General features: G+C 52.4%; 1 protein-coding gene across 9 annotated transcripts in view; it reads left to right on the top strand.

The window, feature by feature from the left end:
* The window catches only part of KDM4B (lysine demethylase 4B), a 131,336-nt gene that overhangs the window by 74,803 nt on the left and 32,638 nt on the right, over positions 1-23,895 (top strand). For all 9 annotated transcript variants that reach the window (XR_002826750.1, XM_023745987.1, XM_014447091.2 and 6 more), the window contains 2 exons: positions 3,286-3,423; positions 23,558-23,754. Coding sequence is in view for 8 of the 9 variants with exons in the window: in XM_023745987.1 (XP_023601755.1) it covers positions 3,286-3,423; positions 23,558-23,754 (335 nt within the window). In the remaining variant the exon portion in view is untranslated. The remainder of the gene's footprint in view (positions 1-3,285; positions 3,424-23,557; positions 23,755-23,895) is intronic.

Consider the following 23,895-nt stretch of genomic DNA (forward strand, 5'->3'; position numbering starts at 1 on the left):
GGCAGCATTAGTGCTCGGATCTGGGCTTCATTCTTTCTGTTGGGGCCGCAACCAGGAAGCGACTTCCAGCCACTGCTTCATTAGGTTCATCAGGTTGCAGGATTTTTGCTTTGAGAAATGCAGGTTCGCATTTTTCTCTTCTCTCTGTGTTCAGTCAGAGCACCCTTTGTTACCAGGAACCTCATGAACAGATCACAGCATCCCTCATGGAAGTGAGAAGTACTTGCTCCCCTGTGGTTTGTTAAGAACATTCTCCAAAGTGGTGCTTCCTGGTCAGGGATGCAGAAGTTGGCTGGCAGGACTCCCTTTTCCCTCTGAGGCCAGCAGGGCGAGGACCCTTGTCTCTGGGCTCTGATGGATGCCCGTCAGGGTACGATGTGGATCCCTGATCTGAGTTCCTGGTGGCCTTCAAAGGAGTGACTCCCACACTCCACTTACAAATCTCTGTAATGGTATTTACCTCTAGAAGAAAGCACAGATCAATAGCAAGCTTTTTAATAATTAAAAGTGTGTGTGTTTCTGGAATCTGTCATTGACATCCTCATTTATTCTGTGCCAGCTTGCACAAGAAACCAAATTCCGGGATTTCCCCATGACTGGCGTTTGGGGCTGGCACTGCTTATTACTTTGCCACCCTGCCTGTCCATCATCCCCAGTGCCTTCTAACTTACTGTCGGGATCATGTTGACACCAGTGACACAGAGGACAGACACTGTGGGCTTGAAATGAAGCCACTGGGACATAGATTTCTGACAGGAACATAATCTTCTTGTCGTCCTGAGTGCCTCTTCTGTTCTAGGCCTTGATTCATGGTGGGGATCAGGCCCCAAAGTCCGCCCGAGCCTGGAGTGGAGGTGCCTCCCCCACACCTGGGGTGTTGAGCTTAGCATCCTCAGGACCCTGCTAAGCCCCCAGAAGGCTCTGTGCTCCCACCACAGAGTGCCATGCCCTGGTGGAGAGAAGGGGAGTGTGCAAGTTGGCGGTGGAAGAAAAGTGCGACAGCACTTTCCAGGGTCAGCGTAAATAAAATAAGAAAATTAGTAATTGCATTTTTAAAAAATCAAAGCTCTAAATCCTGCTGCAGAAGCAGCCCAGAGAACCCTTGCTGTGGATGGGGTAGCTAGGACCTTGGGGACCCGTGAGTGTTCTCTCCTCCCATCTCCTGCTCCATGCTTCATTCCCTGCTCTCGGCTGTCACTTGGACAGGAATTTAAAAATATAACTTAATGCACACTGACTTTCCTTGATTGGTGCAATTCATTATTTGAAAAGAAAAATATCTCAGTGTTCTGAAGGGCTGGCTTTGCTCCAGGCTGTGTCAGTTTTGATTGATTTTTGACTCTGTGGGAAGTCTCACCCCCCCCTTCCTGCTGCCCATTCTCCCCACACCAGGGTTTGATGTCTCACTGGTACTTAAACGAATCCAGTGATTTCTGCTCATCTCTCTGGGGGAATAAGTAAAGATCAGCAGGCCTGAGAACGCCGACAAATCAACAATAAAAAGATGAACCATGAGATAAATAGAGAGGGGTGAAAGAAAGGCTTGAACAGACTTTGCAGAAGTTTGCACAAACCGACATGGTATGACATTCTGTGGATTTCGGAGAAAGATGACCAAAGCCAAGGAGATCCCACTGCACATGCCCAAATGCTGAGAGGGGAGCACAAGGAACTCTCACTCACCACCATTGGGGGTGCAAATGGGCAGCCACTGTAGAAAAACAGTCAGCAGTTTCTTGGAGATGTGGCCATGCACCTGACTTGAGACCCTGAAACACGCCCCCCCCCACCCCCCACACTCTGTGTCTGTTTATTCAAAAGAAATGCAAACATGTGCTGCAAGGAGACTGGCCCAGCAACTCTATTCATCAGAGTCCCAAAGTCTGTACACAGGAGAATGGGTAATAGTGACACATCTCATGATAGAATTCCCTTTGGAAGACTCATGTGCACACGCACTGAATGACTCTCGAAGAGCACAGAGCCAGACGCAGGAGTACAGACCGTCTGATTCCATGAAATCCTAGAGAGAAACATAATCCGTGGTGGCAGAAAGCACACTGGTGCGAATGTACTGGGGTCCTTCAGTTCCCACGGTACCAGAAATGATCTCTTTCTGTCTGGGGTGGTGGTTATTCAGACTCTGCCCAACCTGTGGTCTATGCCTTCTACTGACTGTACAAATCAAGGAATAGATAGGCCCGACTTCAGAGACAGTTTCTCCCAGGCCACCAGCCTCAGTTTCACAACTATGGATTAGGCCAGCAGCCCCACTTCACGAGTCCTGGAGAGTGGTCAGTGTGGTCATGGAAAGTGTCCCCTCCCTGGATGGGGGGATGAGGCTGCAGCCCCCCCCCCCCATTTTCCTTTGGGCTTTCAGATGGTGTTTTCAGAAGCATCAATCTGGAGGCATTGTGCGCCCCATCCTGTCAATCATGCCCAGCTCCTAGTTTTAGAGTCTCTGTTTCAGTGTCTGGTTGTCCAGACTATTTGAATAGATGGAGAAACATCAGCTCTCTCTTCAGAGCTCTGACCTTGACATTGTTTTCTTCCACATGCTGATGTGTTTCTTTGGTCTCTTTGACATCATCTAGAAGGACCCACCTCTTGGAATAAAAAGGACAGATTCTGTGCTTATGATGGCGAGGGGACTTAGGTTATTTTAGGGCAGGGACAATGTACCGCGTGTATGCCTGTCCTGTGCTCAGAGGTTCTGCAGCTGCCATCAGCGCCGTCTGCCCCTGATGTATGAGAACATCTCACAGTGGACAGGAGGTGTTACATGGCCACCTCCCTCCAAAACTGGAGACCTTCTCCTCAACAAAAGGGAGAAGTGCTTAGAATGGTAGCATCTAGCAGTCCCTCTGTTTCTGCAGTTCACCCCTCTGCGGAATGCTAACTGTGTCTGTCAACTTGGAGCTTCAGCTGGGCTATGGTGAGCAGGGGCTGGTAGTGAGCCGTTGACCTGGCCACTGTCATCCCTACTTTATCAGCCCCATGGGAAATTGACTGGAGCCTGTGAAATTAGGTAGAGCCACCTTTCACTTGGTAGATTCCATTGACTCCCAGAGTCAGGCTCTCAGGCACTTGTTGGGAACTCCTTGAGCCCACATCCTCCTTCTGTGCTCCTTGGTGGCTCCCGGTGGCCTTCGCCACCAGCCTGTCCCTGCTCCAGGCCAGGCGTTGCTTCTGGCAGGTGAGCCATGCATGAAATCCTCTTCCTTCTAATTCTGCTCCTCACCCTCACCTGTCAGCCTCCCCTCACCTGTTGGACTTTTTCCTCAGATCACGCAGGAAGCTGGGGAGTTCATGATCACCTTTCCTTACGGCTACCATGCTGGCTTCAACCACGGATTCAATTGTGCCGAGTCGACCAATTTTGCTACCTTGCGATGGATTGATTACGGCAAGGTGGCCACTCAGGTAAGTGTCCTCAGATGCCGTGAAAGACTAAAAAGGAGCCCAGTCCCTTCCAGCCACCTCTCTTGGGCCTAGGTCTATGCACCCGCTGGCTGGGAGCCTAAACTTTCCATCAAGGTCTGTTTCTGAGATCATAGTGAACTTGTTCCCAGAACATTTGTCACCTGGAGGAATGGGGACAAGGCATGAGTGGGATGGGTGGACATGCGGCAAATAGGGCCTGGGCAGGCCTAGGGTCAGGGGCCCCCATCTCCTGGCAGACCCCACACTCTCTGGGGGCCTCAGGGCTGCCTGCTGCATTGCTGCCCCTGGAGGATACTGAAAGGTGAGGAGACTCCTTTGATTTCCCCCCCAGTAATTTGCCATTCCTGGTCTCCAAGTGTGGATTATTGGCCAAAAGATGTGACATCAAACTGAGTGCTTGTTCTCAGATTCCCTGAGCTCTGAGTGCGTCTGTCTTTGTGGTTTTGATTGACAGCATGGAGGGTGCTATGGCAAGTCCATGGAGTTGCTGGCTGTGAGACTGGGTCATGCCTGCCTCATCTCCTTCCTCTGCTTGTCTCCTGTGGAGGCTTAAAGTGGCTTTGGAGATCCAGGTGACAGGATGCACACCGGGCTAATGAACTGCAGGCCTACCCAGTCAGCTGGGGGATGGTGGAATCTTGGAGGGAGAAGCAGGAAGGAGGACTGTTGGGCCGGCAGCAGGCCCAGCCCTTTCCCAGCTGCCAGTACCAGGGACCTTCCTCCCAGGACTGTTACTGCAGCCCTCAATGCCTGTCCCGTCTGCCACAGAGGAAGACGGCAGGCAGGCTTCTCCCATCAGGCTGGACTCAGGTCGATCTTCCCCAGCTCATGGGTTTTAGCCCGATGGCCCTCTCTCTCCATGGCAAAGGCAGGTCCAGCCACTTGTGGGCATCTTGCACTGGCGCTGGGGCACATGGAACAGAAGCTCCTCCAGCTAGCCTCATACAGGATGAACGGAGCATTTCCTGCCAGCCTTCCACATTGGAGCCTGGGGTTTCTCTGCACAATTGCTTAGTTGTTCCCAGTCAAGGCCCAGGGTCAGGACAAATGGTGGAGTCAGTGTGGAGGAAGTGTACCTGGGCCCTATACCCTGACTCATGTAGCATTTTCTAGACCTCAGACCTTTGCAAAGAGGGTCTACCAGTGGTTCTCAACCTTCCTAATGCCGCGACCCTTTAATACAGTTCCTCATGTTGTGGTGACCCTTAACCATAAAATTATTTTCTTTTTTTTAAAAAATATATTTTATTGATTTTTTACAGAGAGGAAGGGAGAGAGATAGAGAGTTAGAAACATCGATTAGAGAGAAACATCGATCAGCTGCCTCCTGCACACTCCTACTGGGGATGTGTCCGCAACCCAGGTACATGCCCTTGACTGGAATCGAACCTGGGACCCTTTAGTCCGCAGGCCGACGCTCTATCCACTGAGCCAAACCAGTTTCGGCATAAAATTATTTTCGTTGCTACTTCATAACTGTAATTTTGCTACTGTTATGAATCGTAATGTAAATATCTGATATGCAGGATGTATTTTCATTGTTCGCGACCCACAGGTTGAGAACCGCTGGCTCTAAGTAGTGATGTTCAGACCATGGTCAGTGGCCACACGCAGGTGTGGCGGCCTTGAGATGTGGCCCATTTGCATGGAGATGAGCTGTGATTGTAACACATGTACAGTGTCTAACAAAGAACAGGAAATATCTCACCAAAAATCTGTTTATATTGGTTATGTAGACTGATACTTTTGCATAGCTTAGTCAGGTTATACAAAATATTTCATTAAAGTGAATGTCACCTGTTTCTTTTCACTTTTTGAATATGGCGACAGAAACATTGAGGTTACAAAGTGGCTTGTGTTCTATTTCTATTGGGCAGTGCTGTTCTAAACAAATGGGCTAGCCTTTATTTTTCTAATTATCTATTTCTCTAGCTTTACTATTTCAGTGCAGCTTAGAAAAGGAAATGGGCTTTGTAGTAAGGAAGATGGGGGAGGTGCTCCCAGGATTTGGAAGCATCAGGCTTTTTATACTTAAGTCAGAAAATCATGATGGGATTGTCACAGGTGGGGACTCTGGGTGTCACTAAAAGAGGAGACATCTAATCGTCAGGATTTGCCTGTTTGATCTAAAGGAGTAAATATCCGGGGCGTGTGGTTTGGTTGTTTGCATTACATGGTAAGACTCAAGGAGGAGAGAATCCTCACGACCTGTGTGTGCCGTGACCTCCTGCCGCAGTGTGAGCTGCGGTGGAGCCAGGAACCCGGGGCCAGGCTTTTCCTGGAGAGGCTGTCAGAGCCGAAACTGAGCGGGGCCGGGGACTGCCTAGATATTAATTGCTACTTTAGGTTCAGCCATGTGTTCACAAGCGACATTTGGGAAGTACAGCCTTAGATTGGGCCTCCACGCTTACATTGCCAGGCGGCGTAGCGTGAAATTACTGAACAAGTGGCACTTGGTGCTCAGAGCAAGCCGGAGTTCAAGGTGAGCGTTCAGGAGCCACGCGGGGCTCCCCCGAAGAGCTGGCCGAGCTGCCCAGGCCCCTGAGGCAGGAAGGCAAGGGGTTCAGCCAGGAAATGACCACTGGCCACTGGGCGTCTGTGCATGGCAGTCCTGGATGCCACCCCACAGTCTTTGGGGTGACAGTTCCTGACTCTTGCAAGCTCTGCTGCCCTCATAACTAGTCGAGGCTGCAGAGTCCACCGAAGTGCTTGGCCTTACTGATAAAAAGCTAAGGCATGTCAGAGGCAGGACCAGGGAGAGGCAGGGCAATCATTCAGGTCAGATGGCGCACAGGGACCTGCGGGTCCTCAGCCAGTTTTTAGGGAGCGGGGAGGATCCCACAACTCCTTTTCCTGAAAGCCAGCCTGAGCTGCCCCACTCCATCTGTGTTTTGGGTCAGTTCCTTCTAGCATCTTCATCAGAACATAACCCAGGGGAGAATTTCCGCTTCCCAGATTTTAGGGACTGTTTTACTTGTTGGTCTGTTACCTTCTTCAAGCTCCTGCCCTCTATTGTCCCTTTTCTGTCATTCTGCCTTGTGCCAACACATTAAAAGCCAGACTCTCACACCTACTCAGTCTGTATGAGTTTCAGGTATCTCTTTCCAGAGCAGAGGTTGCAAATTGATAGGCTGACTACTTTTGTATGGGCTGCAAACTGAGAATGATTTTTACATTTTTAAAGAGTAGAGGGGAATCAAAAGAATATGTGACATGCAATTAGATGAAACTGAAATTTCACCTTCATAAATAAAGTTTTATGGGTGCCCACCCTCGCTCAGGTGTTGACCTGTTGTCTGTGGCTGCTTTTGCCTGCAACAGTGGGGTTGAGTAGTTGCAACAGAGGCTGGCCTGCAGAGCTGAAAATATTTGCCACTTGGTGTGGGCCTTTCCTGCCAGTTCTGGCTCCAGCCACTTAGGGCTGAACAGTCACCTCCTGCACTCCCAGAGCCAAAACCACTGCCTTGGGAGGCTCCGGATGGGTCCGAGAGGGTGCCAGGAGTTGTGGCCATTCAGCAGGATATGCAAATGCTGATGCCACAGCTGCCACCTGCTGAGCATCACCCACCCCACCTCCTGACTGCAGGGCAGAGAGGCTCCTAGGTTCCTCCTGCCATAAAGGCCTGGAGAAGAGAGCTTACAGCCTGTCACCAGAGGCCCTCCGAGGGAGCTCCTTTGGGTCCGTTTGCAGCTGAAGGCTGCCTGGGGTGTGTTCTCTCTCCACCCTCCCACTGCAGCACAAACACAGAACACTGACCGGCTCTGTCCATTGTCTAGTTGAGACGGTGTTTCTCTTCCAGATGGTTTCCTTTCTGAGCCACTTGACTGACATTCACCCTCATTACCCATCTGTGCACGGGAAGAAAATGCATGGCTGCCTGTACTGCCCAGCCTCCCTGTGGTAGGGGCGTCCTGTGTGTCCCCACCTCAGGGCACTCAGGGCCTGCCTCCTTCACGGCCTGCGATCTTTGGACTACCTGAGCTTTTCTGTCTATAAAAGGGACGCCCTTTCTTGGAGCTGTCTTAACATAACATGGCAAAAGATATACAAGAGCACTGTGTGTGGGACTATGCCTTCGCGAGTGTCCCCAGTCTCTCAGACTCTGGCTTGTTGGTCCAATCTAGGGTCCTTCCTCACCACAGTGGACATTTGGGGCTGTCCTGGGCACTGTGGGGGATTGTGCAGCATCTCTGGCCCCCACCCATGCCATGCCAGGAGCACCTCCAGTCATGACAACCACAGATGTGCCCAGACATGGCCCAGGGTCCCCTGGGGGCAGGATTAGCCCCTGTCGAGACCCCTGTCTAGCTGGACTTGCAGGTTTCCTCTTTCTCTTTCCAGGCAGTGGGTGGTTGTCCAGCGGTATCTGTGGACTCTGACACTGGGGTGTCAAGCTCAGTGTAGTTTCTTTTCAGATTCCTGCTAAGGGCATCTCCCAGGACATCGTGTTTGGGGCTTAGAGCCTCCTTTTCCTACTGAAAGTCATTTTCTCTCCTGTGTTCTGAAGCCATGGGGTTTGAGGTCTCTTAAGCAGGACAAATAACAGATATCGTGGCCAGAGATGTGAAACCTCACTTAACAGGCCACCCCCTCAGTGAGCTTGGATAAAGACATCCTCCTACCCCATTCTCCACTCCCCACCCCCATTCCAGGGATCGTGGGTTTCATTAGTCTCATGTGCTTCTCTTCTCTAGTGGGGAGGCTGGGCCAACAGGGAGAGTTGTGGGAACGAAACAGGACTCCACAGAACGCTTTGCCTTCTCCCTAGGAATTGTTCCTCTTTGAGGAACTAGATGTTAGAGCGAGTGCCCCTCCCCATTCTGGGATTCCAACGTTTTTTCAAACCTGCAAATTACCCCCCCCACGTCCCCCCCCCGACACACACACACCAGTGAATGGGTGACATCCACCCCCAGGGACCCACTGGCTGCAAGAACAGGGAACAGTGAGCCGACGTTTAATTTCTTCTGGATGGAGGTTCTTTTAGCCAAATGCACTCAAACCCAGTGCCTAGCAGCTCCTGCAAAAACCCACCCTAATCAGAGGGCGGGCTCTTTTTCCTCACAGTTTCTGGACCACAAGTTTCCATCACTGCTGCACTTCCCAGGCTGTTGTGGAGCGTGGGTGGTGCTGGGCCTCCATCTGGAGATCCATGAGGAAAACTGCCCTGCCGAATCATCATGGACAGTAAATAGCTAGGGTTCCTACAGAGACTCAGCACCCAAGCCAGTCTGCTTGGAGAGCAGAGGGGAGCCTGGGACTCCAGAGGAGGAGGTGGGGATTGCCAGACGATTTTTACAGCTTCAGGGAGGGGTTGGGAACATTCTGCCAGCTTCATCCATCACCTATGGGAGACGTGTGTTAGAAATAAGGCGAGCCCTCAAAATCAGGGGTCCTGGGAGAACACAAAGCACACTCAGGAGCCAGGCAGCAAGGCAAATATCTTTACTCCTGCAGAAGGGTATGTACCAACACAGACTCTGGCAGCACATACCCTGAGCGGGCGGTCGCTCGGGTTTTTATTCCTGACCCACGTACTCTGTCCCTCACTCTTGATTGGAAGAGCTTAGGCTCACACTCTTGCATGATTGGCTAATCATTTGTTTATTCTCACACGTGGAACTGAAAAACACACATTGTTGAAAATCAGAAAACAAGGCAAGTAGAAAGAAGGAAAACAGACCTTCCATTTCTGCCACCCACTCAGCCTAAAAAGGAGTGAAGCTCCTATGCTCACTACAACGTGGATGGACCTTGAACACACGATGCTCAGTGGGAGAAGCCAGACACAAAAGGCCACATCGTGCGTGATTCCATTTATGTGACATGTTCAGAACAGGAAGATCCATTCCTGAGCTGTATGCTTTAGACAGGTGGATTATAGGGTGTGTGAATTCTATCTCAATAAAGCTATTAAGAAAATTCTACCACCCAGATTAGTTCTTACCATATTGAGAGAAAGCTGGGGTTGTTTTTTTTTTTGAAGAAAAAAAATAAAATCTTACCACTCAGAATAGTTCTTATCAGATTGAGAAAGATAACCCAGTATGAAAAACGGGCAAAAGATGCTCAAGCTGCTCACAATAGGTTGGTACACAGGGTGTGGGCAGGTCTACAAATGGATGCCTGTGCGCACCAAGCAGAATCTCCTGTTGTCTGCAAACACTCGAGCATATGTTATGTAGGAGGCAAACTAAGCACCAGTGGGATCATTTCTTTTTACATTTGGGACTGGTAGGCCCTGGGGGCTGTGGGTGTGGAGCCCTGACCGCTTGGTAGGCTGCTGGGGGCAACCTCCACAGAGCCCTTATGTGTGTCTCCTTTAATGAAGCAGTTCTTCCTTCCAACAAGTGCATGGTGGTTTTAGGGACAGTCATTGCATCGTTAGTTCTAATAGTGGGAAATTTATATCTGTGGCTGGATTGGGTGAACTAGTGGAATATTATGCAGCCATGAAAATGGGTTCACTGGGTATATTGATGTGGGAAGATGGATATGGTACTTTGAATGAATAAATAGGTTTTGGATCATGAAATGCAACCCCATTGTGTGTGTGTGTTGTGGCGAGGGAGAGGGTAGAGGAATTTGCCCACATGTTGGTAGATGTTAGGTCTCTGTGGTAGAATTTGGTATGCCTTTAAAAACATTCACAAATTATCAGTACGTTCCTGTCTTTTTCTACAACTTAAAAAAAAATTAGTGTAGCTTTTGGGGAGGTTGGAGTGACCTTGGCCTTCCTGGGTACTTCTCCTATAAACCCCTGCAGCCCCTCGAGGTGAAAGGGTTTTGTTTCTGTCATTGTCATTAGTGGTTGTTTGTTGGTTTGTTTTTAAAATGGGAATTAAAAGTCAAAACCATGAGGACCTAATAGCAAGGCTAGCCATCACTGCTCAGAGCCCGGCTTCCTTTTCCCTCCATGTCCTGGCCTGGAGGGAGGGAAGCATAGAACATCACATGCAAACCCAGTCCACTGAGCACCTACTATGTGCTTAGGAGGATCCCAGAATGAGCTGAGACTGCCCGCCAGCAGGGAGAGGGTGAGAGAGCAAAGCTGGAGGGCCCTGGGGACCCAAGGACTCTATGGGACCTGAGGTCAGAGTAGGCTGCAGGCCTGTCGCACAACCAGCCACCCTCACTGCCTGTGGTCACACGCTGCTGCTTTTGTTTTATTTTGAGTGTTCCCTTTCCTCAGAGCATGGGTATCTGTCCCCGCCCCTACCCCCTCTGCCCCTCTCCCTTTCCTCTCCCTCTGTCTGTCTCTTTCTCTCCAGCTTTACTAATGTCACCAACATGCATCAAGGTCACAGCAGCAAGAGGGCCGACCCTGAACACCCTCAACCTTCCTCTGTCTCCCTCACCCCCCTTGGAGGCCTGCACCTATTCTGGGTCCAGGAGACACCCTCCTTCCCTGAGTGTCTCCCAAGCCAGTGGCCTCCTCTTGGTGGGTGTCCAGTGCTTGGCTGGGGTGTCTGAAGCAGCCTGGGGTGAGGGGAGTAGTTGCTTGATTCAGAGAAGGATTCCCTGCACACGCTCAGATGGTTGGCTTTGTAGTGGAATTACCAACTGGGAGATCAAAGGGATGCTGCATTCTCACTCAGGGAAGATAAAGTGTGCACGTACCAACCATTTTTAGGTCTGAACTCGAATTAGTCCTACAAGGCTGCATGCCACGTTGGATTAGCTGAGCATGGCCTTAGCTGCTTTCTAGGTAGGCGGTGCTGGGCAAAGCCTGACAAGGCTTCTTCCCTCCATCATGGGCTCAGTGTCTGTGCCGAAGGAGTTGACTGCAGGATTAAACAGAGCGAGAGAGATTTAAAACCCAGTTTGCAAGGCCAGGAGCCTGGCTGCACTTAACTGGTTTTCTGCCAGCTGTCTGGGCGCTGCCTGCTGAGCACTCAGCCTCCCTGGAAACGTGAGCTCCCCCTTGAGGCATCAAGTAGGGAGGGCTTCTGTTCGGTGTGGAGGAGGGGCAAGGCTTCTGGAGGTGGCCCTCATTCCCTCTGCTCCCACATCCAGGGTGGGAGTCTCTCCTGAAACCCCAGCCTGAGGTTCAGCAGGCTCATCACTTGTAAAATGTGAACCACATTGTTTCTCCAGCCTCCAAGCACATGTGCCTTCTGTTTGGTAATGATGCTGCCTGCCCCAGGCTGTTAACCTGGAGCCCAAAGGGAGGTAGTAGAAGGTGGGGTGTAGGTGGAGAGGGTGGAGCAGGCTGGAATGGGCCCGCACCCTGAGCCTCCAGGATCCGAGATGCCTGCCTTGCCCGCCTGCGCTTCTGCACTTCCCTGATCCTCTGATTTATGGGTTGGGTGGTCGGTGCACGGGGTCTGCAGTAAGTTGCCACATGAAGTATATTTTCCTCTCGTTCCTTCCCCTGGAGCTTCCTGTCACTGTCCCTCGTGGTTTGCTTAAAGCCCATTCCCTTAGTGCAGGGAGGGCCAGAGACTGTGGGGAGACCCCTGAGATTGGCCTAGGGCATGTTTCTCGGCCTTTTTGGCATTATTGCCACCCCCTCACTCAAACCTTTTTACATCATTCTTCTAGGTACCCCTCGTTTTAACACCATAGACAGGCTGTATGTCTGCGTATGTAGAGAGCATCAGTGTCTCTAACAAGAGAGGAATGTTTTCCTGCCCTTAGCAAGGACAGTGCTGCCCCCAGTGAGAGTGCACAGGAGGACTGGTCTTGGGGACTCCTTCATGACCACCACTGGCTTGGCATGGGCAGGACTTGATCACTTGGTGGGCTCCCTGAGAACCACCTTTTCTCCAGAGAGGCCTGCAGCCCTGGCCCAGCCCCAGCAGGGCTCGAGGTGGGAGCCTGTGGTCCCCAACCTTCATTTCCAGCACCTCCCTCCCTGTTGCTGTGGCTGGGAGGGCTTGGGGCTTGTACCAGGCCCAGGCTGGGATCTGCAGGAGATTCCTGCTCTTCCATATGCTCCCTCCTCCGGTGCAGCTCCCCTGTGACAAGCTTTGCATTCGTCTAGGCAGGAACACATTGCAAAGAATCGCAAGTGTAATTGCAGCCCCCTCCCTCGGAGGACACACCAGCCTCTGTCTCGTCTTGCGTGCTCCTGTGGCTTCTGTTAATTCTGTTCACGGTGGTTTGAGTGCATTCTGAAGAGCATCAGTGCCTGACCGTGGTTCCTTGAGAGCTGGATGCTCGGCGCTGTGACAGGCCTCCGCTCTGCTCCTTGTCCTCCCTTGAACTTTGCAGCTCTCTGGTGGTGGGTGACAGACACGTCCCAACCTCCTGTCGGCCCCAATCCCTCTCTCTTCTTCCACTCCTATCCCTGGGGGTTGTCCCCGGGTTACAGGCAGCTGAGTTCAGACTTCCCGTTTGCTCAGAGGGAGGGCTTGAGAAATCCATGCTGGTCCTCACACCCAAGTCTCTCTGGAAGTGGGAGCTTGCAGGCCCTGCGTGGGGTGCCACCTGCTCCTCTTGTGTGCCACTTCCCTGTCTCCCCTGGTGGGTTGGCAGGCACGTGGCCATATGGCACTGGGAGAAGGATGCTGGCTGGTGTGTGGCTTGCTCATGTCAGTGGGCCTGCCACTCCTCCTCATCATGGCTTTGCTGCTTTTCCTGGTAGAACTGGGAGCCTGAGAGTCAAATCTGCAGACTCGGTCTCTTCCCCTTGGCACTGCTGACATTGGGGCCAGGTCACTTTGTGGGGCTGTCCTGGGCACTGTCGGGGTTGAGCAGCATCTCTGGCTCCCACCTACTTGTTGCCAGGAGCACCCCCAGTCATGACAGTTACAGGTATCCCAGACATCAGCTGGTGTCCTCTGAGGGAAGAGTCACCTGGTGAGACCCTTTGGACTATGGGCTAAGTTCTTCCTTCCTCATCCTCCTATTCACTGCCCAGGCCTCCGTTGACGCTGCTAGCGGGCGAGCTCCAGGGGACAGAGGCCTTTTTTAGATGAGGGTGTAATCTGGGTGGAGGTACTTCATGGGCAGATCGAGGATGTAGCCTCCCTGACCCTCCTCCTGAATGGGGCTTCACCCTCATCCACCTTCCATGGCTGTCCTGCTGGGGACAGAGTTTGTTTCTTGGCTGAAGTAAATGATGTGGCGACGGATGAAGTTTATTCCGAGGTCAGGCTGGGCGGGCTCCCCTCAAGGTGGCGGTGATGGAGGAGGGGGAGAGGGAGTCTCACTCAGCAGAAGGGAGAGTCCAGAGATGAAGAGGGGCCCAGGGCTGGGGTTGTGGCGCGAGGGCCTGGCTCTGTGCTCAGAGCAGGCAGGGCTGTTGGGAGAGTTATGGGAACGTCCTTGGGAGGTGCCTGGCTCAGAGCACCTGGGTTTATTATCGCGATTGTCATCGTCATCTGTGCAGAAGGGGTGGGAGGGCGATCACAGAGAGGCAGGAGGACCTTCTTGGCTTTCCAGCTGCGGCCCGGCCCCCCAGGTCAGGGCACAGGAGAGGGAAGGGGACAGGTCATGAAGAGCCAAGCTCAGGCCTGGGAACCCTGGGGAGGCTGACAGGGACACAGGGATGAGGTTTCTTTTAATTAGAAAGGGAAAGGGTGACATTGGGGCTCTGGCCTCCTGGGGTGTCAGTGTCGTGCCAGTCGAAAGTCCTCTAGATTTTGCCTGGTCCCTGGCTGTTGGGTCCAGCTGTCTGTCAGCGGTGGTGGGAAGCAGGCCCTGGGGCCAAGGACCACGGGAGCCCCTGCCGGCACCTAATTGTTTTGTTTATGAAGCGCTTCTGAGAGCTTCCAGTGGATTTCCTAATGAACTGGTTTGTTGTGGCGTCTCTGCTGCAGAGCTGGTAATTACATCAGAAACAGGGGGCCTGCGTCTGGGAGCCCTCAGAGCAGATGCCACCTTCTTGGCTGGGTTTCTGCCCCTATCTTTGGGTGGTTAACACTTTCTTTGGTTAACACTTTGTGGGCTGAAGTGCCAGGTATACACCCCCAACCTTTACTCTGATTGTTCCATGAGAAACATGTTTGTCACCCCTGGTGTTTGGCACCCACTCGATAGTCATCGTGCGAGTCACTGCTCAGCTGCTGGGAGACAGGCCGTGAGACAGGTGAGGTACCAAGGAGGAGACAGATAAGGGGCAGGAGTGGCGGGAAGACTGCTGACCCGAGAGAAACTGCAAAGAGCAGAAGGGATGATGGAGCTGGGCAGCAGGCCGCAGGTGTTGCTGGGAGGAGGGGAGGTTGATGCTGCATTGAGACCCTGGTGTGTTCATGTCCTGGGGCCACTGCCACAAAATGCCTTAACCTGGGGAGCTGGGCCACAGCAGTTTGTGTTCTCCTGTCTGGAGGGCAAGGTGTCAGGCAGGGCCATCCTCCCTCTGAGAGCTCCGGGGGAGGGACCCTCCTTCCTCTCACAGCTTCTGGGGGTGGCTAGAAGTACTTGGTGTCCCTTGGCTTGTAGACACATCTCTCTAATCTTTGCCTCTGTCGTTGCATGGCCATCTCCCTGTGTAACTCTCTCTTGTAAGGACACCAATCATTGGATTCAGGGCCCACCCTAATTCATTACGACCTCACTTTAACCAATTACATCTGCAAAGACCCTATTTTGAAATCAGGTCCCATTCTGAAGTCCCTGGGAGGCATGAATTTGGGGGCATTCTTCATCCCTTTCCTTTTGGGAGCATGGCGGCGGGCTGTGGGGGTGGGTGGGTGGGTGGGAGCCAGAGAACATTCTAGACCAGGGGCAGAAAGTGCAAAGTCCCTGAGAGGAAAGGAAAAAGGAGGTGAGAGTGCCTGATGTATGTGGGGTGGGGTGGAGAGAAGGGACAGTTTGGACCTAGGTTTTAGGGTGTGGCCTGTGGGACTGCAACAGAAGGGACATGGGAGATGCAGGGAAGTGAGTGGAGCAAGTATCTGGGTGCAACAGTGGGGCCACTTAGCTAGCAGAGAGAGAAGGAGGGACCAGTGCCAGGGCTGCACTGTCCAACACTGGCTGCATGCATAGCCATTTAACTGTAAATTAATTAAAATGAAGTAAAATTAAACATTCTGGGCCTTAGTTGCAACCATAGTTCTAGTTAAGAGCCATGCAAGCTAGTGGTGACCACATCAAACAGCACAGATACAGGACATGTGGAGGTGTCTTGGGCCTGAATGGTCACAGGATCTGCAACTCCATGGCCAGGGCCCGGGAGTGCTGAGGGAGTAAAGGGAGCCTTTCAGTTAGGATGTATGGCCTTGCAGGTGACAGTGAGTCATCAGCTGGGAGACAGGCCCATGCCCCCCCAACCCCCCGGTGTTTTTAAGGGCCCCCAAACCCACGCACCGCAGGGCAGTCTCAGTGGGCCGGGCCCCGCATAGCCCTGCATGTCCTGTCTGGTTCCTGACTTAGGGCTGGAGTTGGTGCTGCTGCTTGGATCAGAAAGTAGGAGGGTCCCTGTAGTCAATGCTGTTTGGGTTGATGATTTAATTGAACCACATTTAATAATTTTCTTCTTAGGCCCGTTTACTCTACTTTCCCACTTTGTTATTTTATATGAGCAAACTCTAATATCGAGTCAGCCTTTTTAAAGAGTATCCTCTGATTAAAGCTCAGTGCTGTTTAAATTGGGGGAAATGTGGCAGGTAAGACCCCAGGGCTCCGAGGCAGCCCAGCCTCATTACTTTATACCAGGCTCATCAATTGTTTCGGGGCTGCTCGCATGTCCCAGGAGCCCGGACAGACCACTGAAAGCTCCCAAAAGGCGCGTGTGGCATCCTCTGATTGCTGTCAGTCCTGCTATGACACTTCCACCTTCACTGGGTGACCAGCCTTTGGGGCCCGGTGCCTCAGTGCTGCCAAGGATCAGGCCAGAGAGGAGTAAGGAATGTGGAACTGGGCACCCCTGGAGAAAGATTTGGAGAGGGGCCAGAGGTTGGGGGTGGGGAGGGAAACAGGGGTGGGGTAGGACCAGCAGTGAGGGCTGATTGAAACCAGCTTGTAGGGTAGCAGCCATTGAGTGGTGGTGAAGTGCTTTCCACGCCTCACACCGTGGAAATGTCAAATAGTAAGATCCTCTGGGTTGTATTGGGCATTCATGTTCATTCCCACGAAAAGGTTAAATTTATTTTGCTTTCAAGCCCAGAGAGGGAGAAGTGGAGTCGAGGTGGCCAGTCCTTGGTTATAATCCTGCTTTGGGTCTCCAGCAGCAGTCAGAGTCTTGCGCTGGTGGCCGATCACTCTGGGAGGTGCCCTGCCATGTGTAGTAAACATGGGGAGCCCAGGTGCCATGGGCCCACTGAGCCTGCCCTCCGCCCTCTACCCTCCACTCCCTGCGGCTGGGACAGCTCCAGCCAAGCGCTGCTGGGCCCCATGGGCCACCAGCTCTGATCCAGACGACATTCCAATTTCTGTTCTTCATGCTTTGGAAAGAAGAAATCTATTTGTCTCTGCTCGGGGCCCTGCTCTGATAACCGGGGGCAAACCTCCGCCCTACTCTGTTTTCTCATTTTCCTCCAACTTAGCAGCAGGTCCTGGGAGACCCTCGCACGAGCGTCGGGCTGTTTGATGTGTCAGTCTTCTGACGCAGAGCGACAGCCTCCCTGCTCTTGGCTCGGTGCTCACATTAGGCCCAGGGCCCCTGCACTTGATAGTTGTAACTCTTTTCATTTGTCATTTGGAAGTGACAAGTGTGCATCTTGTTGAGCCTCTGGCTGGAGCTCTCAAGACCCCCGGCCTTTTGTATGAGTCTGTGACAGGTTTGAGCCACTGGGTTCACATAGGCCAGTGTTTGTGTGACAGGAGGCTCTGTTGGGGACACACTTTATGGGGAATGACCTGAGCCCTGGTGGCCGAGCTTCAGCAAGGTGAGGCTCCAGCCTTGGCAAACCCTCCCTGTCCCCATCTGTCCCCTCTCTTCCACCTCCCTGTTGCCTTCCTTCCCACCCCCGTTGCTCCCCTCCCCTCACTGCATATCTTGTACCCCCATCTCCTCCCTCTTCTCTCTCTGCTCCCCCTTCCCTCAGACCTGGAGCTGGGCAAATGCACACAAGTGTTCTAGGGGACTCTGGTAAGTCTATGAGGCATAGTTTCAGGATGAGCGAGGAGGCAAGAGAAGGGACCTTCCCCCAGGGCCTCCTCTTGGCAAAAACGCCAATAACTAGAGTGGCAGAGCTAGAAGAGCACATAGTAGCTGCTCCTTTCTGGCAACCAAGGGGAGGGTCAAGTGGACCCGGAGTGGATGTAGCCCTTCTCTGCACCCACATTCCTATCTCCTCACCTGCGTGTACTTCTCTGCAATTCTGCTGTAAGCTGCTGCAGGGCAGGGCCCAGCATTGTGTGGTGAAACCGCATCAATTCAGCCTTATTAGTTCAGAGCTCACAGTAGTTCTTCAGATGTGGGAGATGGGACTTGATTTGAGCTAAAAGTTGGAAACCATTTTGCTCTGGGCTTGCAGAATCTAATCTAAGATCATTGCCTTTTTTTTTTTTTTTTTTTTTTTTTTTTTTTTTTTTTTTAAAAACAACATCTAAAACCTTAGGAAATTAAAGGCCCTTAGCATATGCTTCCACTCTGAGTCTGACTGTTCTGACAGGATGCTCTGTTGTCAGAGAAACAACACCTGTAACTCGGACCTCATCTTAAACATTTTCCTTAGCGGCACACAAACGTTACTGCTGATAGGTGTAGAGTATTGGAACTGCTTCAGTGGGAAGAGGGACCCCCCCACACACACATCCAACACACAAAAGATAGAACAAGACGACCCCAAATTGAAGGCTGTCTGTTTTTTACCTGCTGCTGTAGCCCCTGGCACAACACTTCTCAGTAAACTGGATGATCAGGGGCCTGACCTTTTCATTCCTGAGGTGTTTCAAAGACCTCGATCCTGTGTTCCTTTATTTATAAGTGTCTGAGTTCATTAACACAAAAAATCCTGGGGCAGTCCCAGGCAGACTGTGTGAAATCTGTGGCTTGGGTTAAGAGCTGGCTCTGTTAGGAGGAGGAACTGTGCCTCCAGGTCCCATTGGGCCTCCAGGTCCTGTTTGAGGCTGGGTCTGGGACCGGGTGTGGGTGAAGTGCAGCTGGCCCAGGCCCACTGAGGTCTCGTTGGATTCTGGGGTGGGGTAGAGGTGGGGGGTTGTTCCTTACCCTGAGTGGCCAGCTCAGGTTGCAGGTTGTGGGGGGGGGGGGGCAGGTGACCTAGAGGTGGAGCCTGAGGCCAGGCCCCCAGGCACTAGGCTCTATGTGCTCCTGGCACATGTTGAGAGTTGGATTCTGGAAGCAGGAGTGGGGAGTATGGAGCCCACCAGGCTCAGTAAAAAATGGGACAGTCAGGACACCCATCTGAGTCAGCTCAGGTTAGTGTAACAAAATATGGACTGGGTGGCTTAAACAGCGGCATTTATCGCTCACAGTTCTGGTGGTTGGAAGTCTGAGATCAGAGCGCCAGTGTCATCGGGTTCTGGTGAGGACTTCCTGGTTTGCAGATGGCCAGCTTCTCACTGTGTCCTCACATGCTGAGGGGTGAGGGGCCTGAGAGGGATTTGAGGTTTCTTCCTTTTCTTAAAAGGACAGCAGTCCTATAGGATAGAACCCATCCTATGACCACATTTAACCTTATTTACCTCCTAATGGCCCTGTCTCCAGATAGTGTCACATTGGGGTTCAGGGCTTCAACATAGGAATTGGAGGGGGGGCACAGTTCAGCCCATAGGACACATCTGTGGTCGCTCTCACAGTTCACTAAAGTTGGCATGTGGGAAGCTCACCACCAAGGTCCTCAAGTTACTCTTTAAAAATCATTTTATGACTTAAATCAAGGCTGGACAAACTTTCCATAAATATTTAGTGAATATTTGGGGATTGCAGGCTATGCGGTCTTTGAGTAATTGCTCAGCTCTGCCATAGCAGCACCAACACGACCGTAGTAGGGCAATGTGCCAAAAAAACTATTTACAAAAACAGGTGGCAGGCCAGACTTGCCCACATTCCAGAATTTGCGCACTCTGACTTAAGTCATTTACCTGCTCAATAAAGAGATTTAGAAAGATAAATAGCACAAATTTTTTTTGACTCCACAAACAAAAGAACCATGGTTGGTGTTTGATGAATGTCCTTGGCTTTTTCTAAAGATTTTTGCTCTTAATTGGGGCTTTACTGTATTCTTGACTGTGTATTTTGTATTTCCTCAGATAACAGATCCATCCTAAGAACGTTTCTGTTATTTAAATGGCGCCATTGGGCGGATTTATCTTTTATCCAATCTGTCCACGATTGTTGAACAGCATGGTTAGTTTTTCGTGTGTGTGTGTGTGTGTGTGTGTGTGTGTGTGTGTGTGTCTCAGTAATGAAACAGAGAACGCTTTGTCTGGATTTTTCACTTCTTTGGGCGAGATCCCTAGGAGGGGGAGGTGAGGGACGAGTTGCTGAAAGGAGCTGTGGTCCTCATTTTGTTCAGGGCTTGTCAGAGCTGCACCTCCGCCTCTGTCTGGTTGGCAGCTGGTGTCTGCTGTCTCCAGCAGCCTGGCCTTGCTGGGGCTGCATGGGGCAATGGTGGCCAAGCCATCCGGCCCTCTTTTCCTCTGGGGGGCGGTGCAGGGGGTGGAGCTGTGCCTTCTCTCTGCTGTCACTTGAAACAGCACTTGTTCCTCCTGTGTTCAGGGAGCGTCATTGAACTCACTCTGCTGATTAATTAAACCGTTGCAGGCAGCTAGCTCCTGGAACGGTGGCGCTGTCAAGGGCTCTTTGAGGCACACTTTGTAGGCTGTCAGGCCGCTCTTGATGTTAGGCACCATCTGAGAGCCAGTTTCTGCTCATGAGTGTTGGGGGTGCCGAGAGGGGTGCCCATCCAGCCCCAGCCCAATCGTGCCTCTTCACTCTGATGGCATCACTGGTGAACGGGGAGGGGCCACAGGTGCTGGGCCCAGGATCTTGGGATGGGGTGAGCAGGTGGGGGTCTAAGCCTTTTGTGGACAGGCCCACCCTCTGGACAGGCGGCAGGCCTGGGAGGAGACCCAGTGAAAAAGCAGCTTGTCTCAGAGCAGACCACCATTGGGACCCAGGCCATGAACTCCGCATCCCCTACCCCACCCCTCATGTCCCTGTCTTTTATCTTGACTCCTTTATCTGTCCCCAGATGCCCCACTCAGCACTAACGGAGCCACCAGCCTCTGGGCCCTGGCTGATTTGAGCAGGACTGGCCGCTTAGAGTCCTCATTACTTAGTGGCTCTCAGAGTGGGAGCCCCTGCCTCTCATGGTTCTGGTGTCTGAGTGCTTTATGCCTCCGTGATGGTACAGAAGGCCCTGGGGCATGCAGGGGACCCCTCAGACCTCCTCCCCCACTGGTGCTCGATTTCTCTATCAGAAACTAATGACATGGCCAAACCCTTGGAGGAGCCTGTCTCTGTTGTGGTGCTGACAGGGGACCGCCAAGTGGAAGAGCTGGAATGAGAGCAGCAGAAACTGTCAGCTTTAGTCAGTCCTGCAGACCCTTATGAAAACACCAGTTTTCCAGAAGGTTTGGGAGCCCTATGGGCTGGAGGGGGACGATGAACAGGGAAAACAATAGTGTGATTTACTCTCAAACTCAGTTCCTTCCCTGGGCGCTGCTCTGAGGCTGCCCTAAGGACTCGGCCACCAGCCTCTGCCTCCTGCCTGCTCCCAGCGCCTTTCCAGGATGGGCCTTGCAGGGTGGAGGCGCTCTGTGCTGCTCCTGGGCCCAAAGTGAAACAGCTGCAAGTAATGTTCCACTATGCACGTGACCCCAAAACAGAAGATGGCCGAAGATGGCCAGGTGGGGGTGCTGTTGTGGGGTCTGGCATGTTCAGTCCCTGAAAGTTCCTATTAAAATGTTGCCGAAACCGGTTTGGCTCAGTGGATAGAGCATCGGCCTGCGGACTGAAAGGTCCCAGGTTCGATTCCGGTCAAGGGCATGTACTTGGGTTGCGGGCACATCTCCAGTGGGAGATGTGCAGGAGGCAGCTGGTCGATGTTTCTCTCTCATCGATGTTTCTAACTCTCTATCTCTCTCCCTTCCTCTCTGTAAAAAATCAATAAAATATATTTAAAAAAAAAAAGATGTTAACTTAGCAACTTCCTTACCCAACCTGTCCGGCTGAAACAGTAAAGGGTCTGCCGTGCCTGCACCCTGAGCTCAGCTGCTCAGTCCACAGAGGCACTGTCACTGAGTCCTGAATCCAGTGGGCTGTCACTTCCTTCCCGTGGGATCCCCAGGACCCTGCCTTCTTCCTACTGCTTCCTCACAGGTGCCCATGCTCCCCAAGTCTCTGTCCCTAACCCATGACAAACCCACCCCACCCCAAACCTGCACAGAGCCTCGAGAGAGGCTGTCCCCAGTGGCTTTGTCCTGGTTGGGTGAGGAAGCCAAGCCAGGCTCCAGGCCATCGGAGCAATTGGCTCCCTGGCTTGCGTCTATGTGTCCCCCTCTGTGGGTGCACGCAGGTGCTTTTTTCAATTACTTAAAGGAAAAGCAATTGCAGAGCCGCTCGATATAAATCCCTTAAGCTGCTGTTGATGGTGACGCAGGGGAGGCCACGGCCCGGCCAGGATTCTGAAACACGGGCACCATCTGTGGTCTTGCCATCCACAGCCAAATTATACCACCAGCCTTTCTGTGTTCTGCAGATTTTCATTAAATGAATTGAGTTTACTGGGAATCTCTTGGCCATAAATATTCCCTCCCTGTCTGCATTGTGTCAGTGCTGCTCCCAGTCCAAGCTCCCACTCCAGGCTGGGAGTGGGGAGGGGAGGGGGCGCTGGGGCTGCAGGAAATGCCCCGGGACATTTTTTGCAGCCTCAGATTTGGGGTCATAAATACTTCACTGTTTCCAGAGAAAATTGAGGGGATTTTGAAGAACTTGACAGGACAGGGTACATAATTGCCTCATTTAATTAAGTGTTTTCCTTTCTGTTTCCTTCTTTTCCATTGAGAAAGTGGCAGTGACATCGAGAAGGTTGTAAAAGGAGGGAGAGATGTGCATTTAATATGGAGATGAGTTTCTAGCCACGGTTGGAAATGGGCTTCTCCTGAGCCTGTTTATAGAGTGGCCGGGAGAGGTCCCAGCTTGTGGGGGCTGCAGTAGGTGTCCCTGAGGGGCAGCTGCCCCGAGGCCTCCTGTTACCGGTTCTCAGGACAGGCGTGTCCCCAGAAGAAGGCAAGGACTGTGCCTACTTTAGAGAAAGGCAAGTGCGGCACCCCAGGGTCAAGGTCACCCCTGAGATCCCCTCATCCTCTGCACCCTTTTCCCGAACTTCCACACAGCTTCAGCCATCCCTGTGGAGACCCCTCTTCCAGAGTCTGTCACCCATTCCAGGGGCTGCTGTATCCTTGGGAGCCTAGACCAGAAGCCAGCAAACTGTAGCCTGCGCCAAATCTGGCCCCTGCCTCTTTTTGTAATTAAAGTTTTATAAACGCAGCCATGCCATTCCTATAGTATCTCTGATGGTTCCCAGCTTCAGTGCAGAGTTGAGAGGTTGTAACAGAGACCATGTGGCCCACAAAGCAGAAAAGGTGATTGCTTGGCCCTTCATGGAGGTTGCCAGCCCTGCCCTAGATCAGAAGTCCCCTCTGTTTCTTCCTCCCTCTCACAATAGGATGGTTCCCATCTGATCTTGGCGTCATGCACAGGTAAGCGGGAGGCCAGGACCACCTGGGTTCCTCTTGCTGACAGGGCTCCCTGTTGGAGTCCGGATTCTGGGATTCTTGGCTGGCTTCTCTGGCCTCTAACGCCCCCAGGTGTCAAATGTCCCCAGGATACCTGTGGTGTGGTGCTTCCTGCACATGCCCAGCCTGGGGCCACCACAACACTATAACCTGGAGGGAGAGGCTCTGAGAACATGTGGTTTGTTGCAGGGGGTGGTGTTCAGAGCATAAGAAGGACTGTGTTTGAGCCTGTCCTCATCACAGGTGTTTGCCCCTTTGCTGTGGACACAGGGACCCTCCTGTTCAGGGCAGTGTCTGCTCCAGGCCACCTGGCATTTGTTCCTTGGCACCATGTGCCAGGTGTTGGACCAGAGGCTCCTATTTGGGGGTGGGGGGTGGGGGTACAGCTTGGAAAAGGACATTCAGTGGCCTCACCTTCACCTGGGACAGGCAGATACCACTTCCTGTCTCATGATAGAAGGTCTAGTGTGGGGTGGCTCACCCTCGGGCTCAGAGGGTCTCTCCTGCCTCCCGCAGTGCACGTGCCGGAAGGACATGGTCAAGATCTCCATGGACGTCTTTGTGCGTATCCTGCAGCCAGAGCGCTATGAGCTGTGGAAGCAAGGCAAGGACTTCACGGTGCTCGACCACACCAGGCCCACGGCCCTGAGCAGCCCTGAGCTCAGCACCTGGAGCACCTCCCGGGCCTCACTCAAGGCAAAGCTCCTCCGAAGGTGAGTTGCCAAGGAGCTGCCCTGTGCCTGGCACTGCTGGCGACCGTAAGTGACCCCCAGCCTAGCCAGACGCTGCTGGCAGGTGGCCTCAGGCTGTCCCCTCCCTCTCTCCCTCTTTTTCTTTCCTCTCCTCCTCCTCTT

The sequence above is a fragment of the Myotis lucifugus genome, unplaced genomic scaffold (assembly GCF_000147115.1).
Source record: "Myotis lucifugus unplaced genomic scaffold, Myoluc2.0 scaffold_612, whole genome shotgun sequence".
Taxonomy (NCBI): Eukaryota; Metazoa; Chordata; class Mammalia; order Chiroptera; family Vespertilionidae; genus Myotis; species Myotis lucifugus.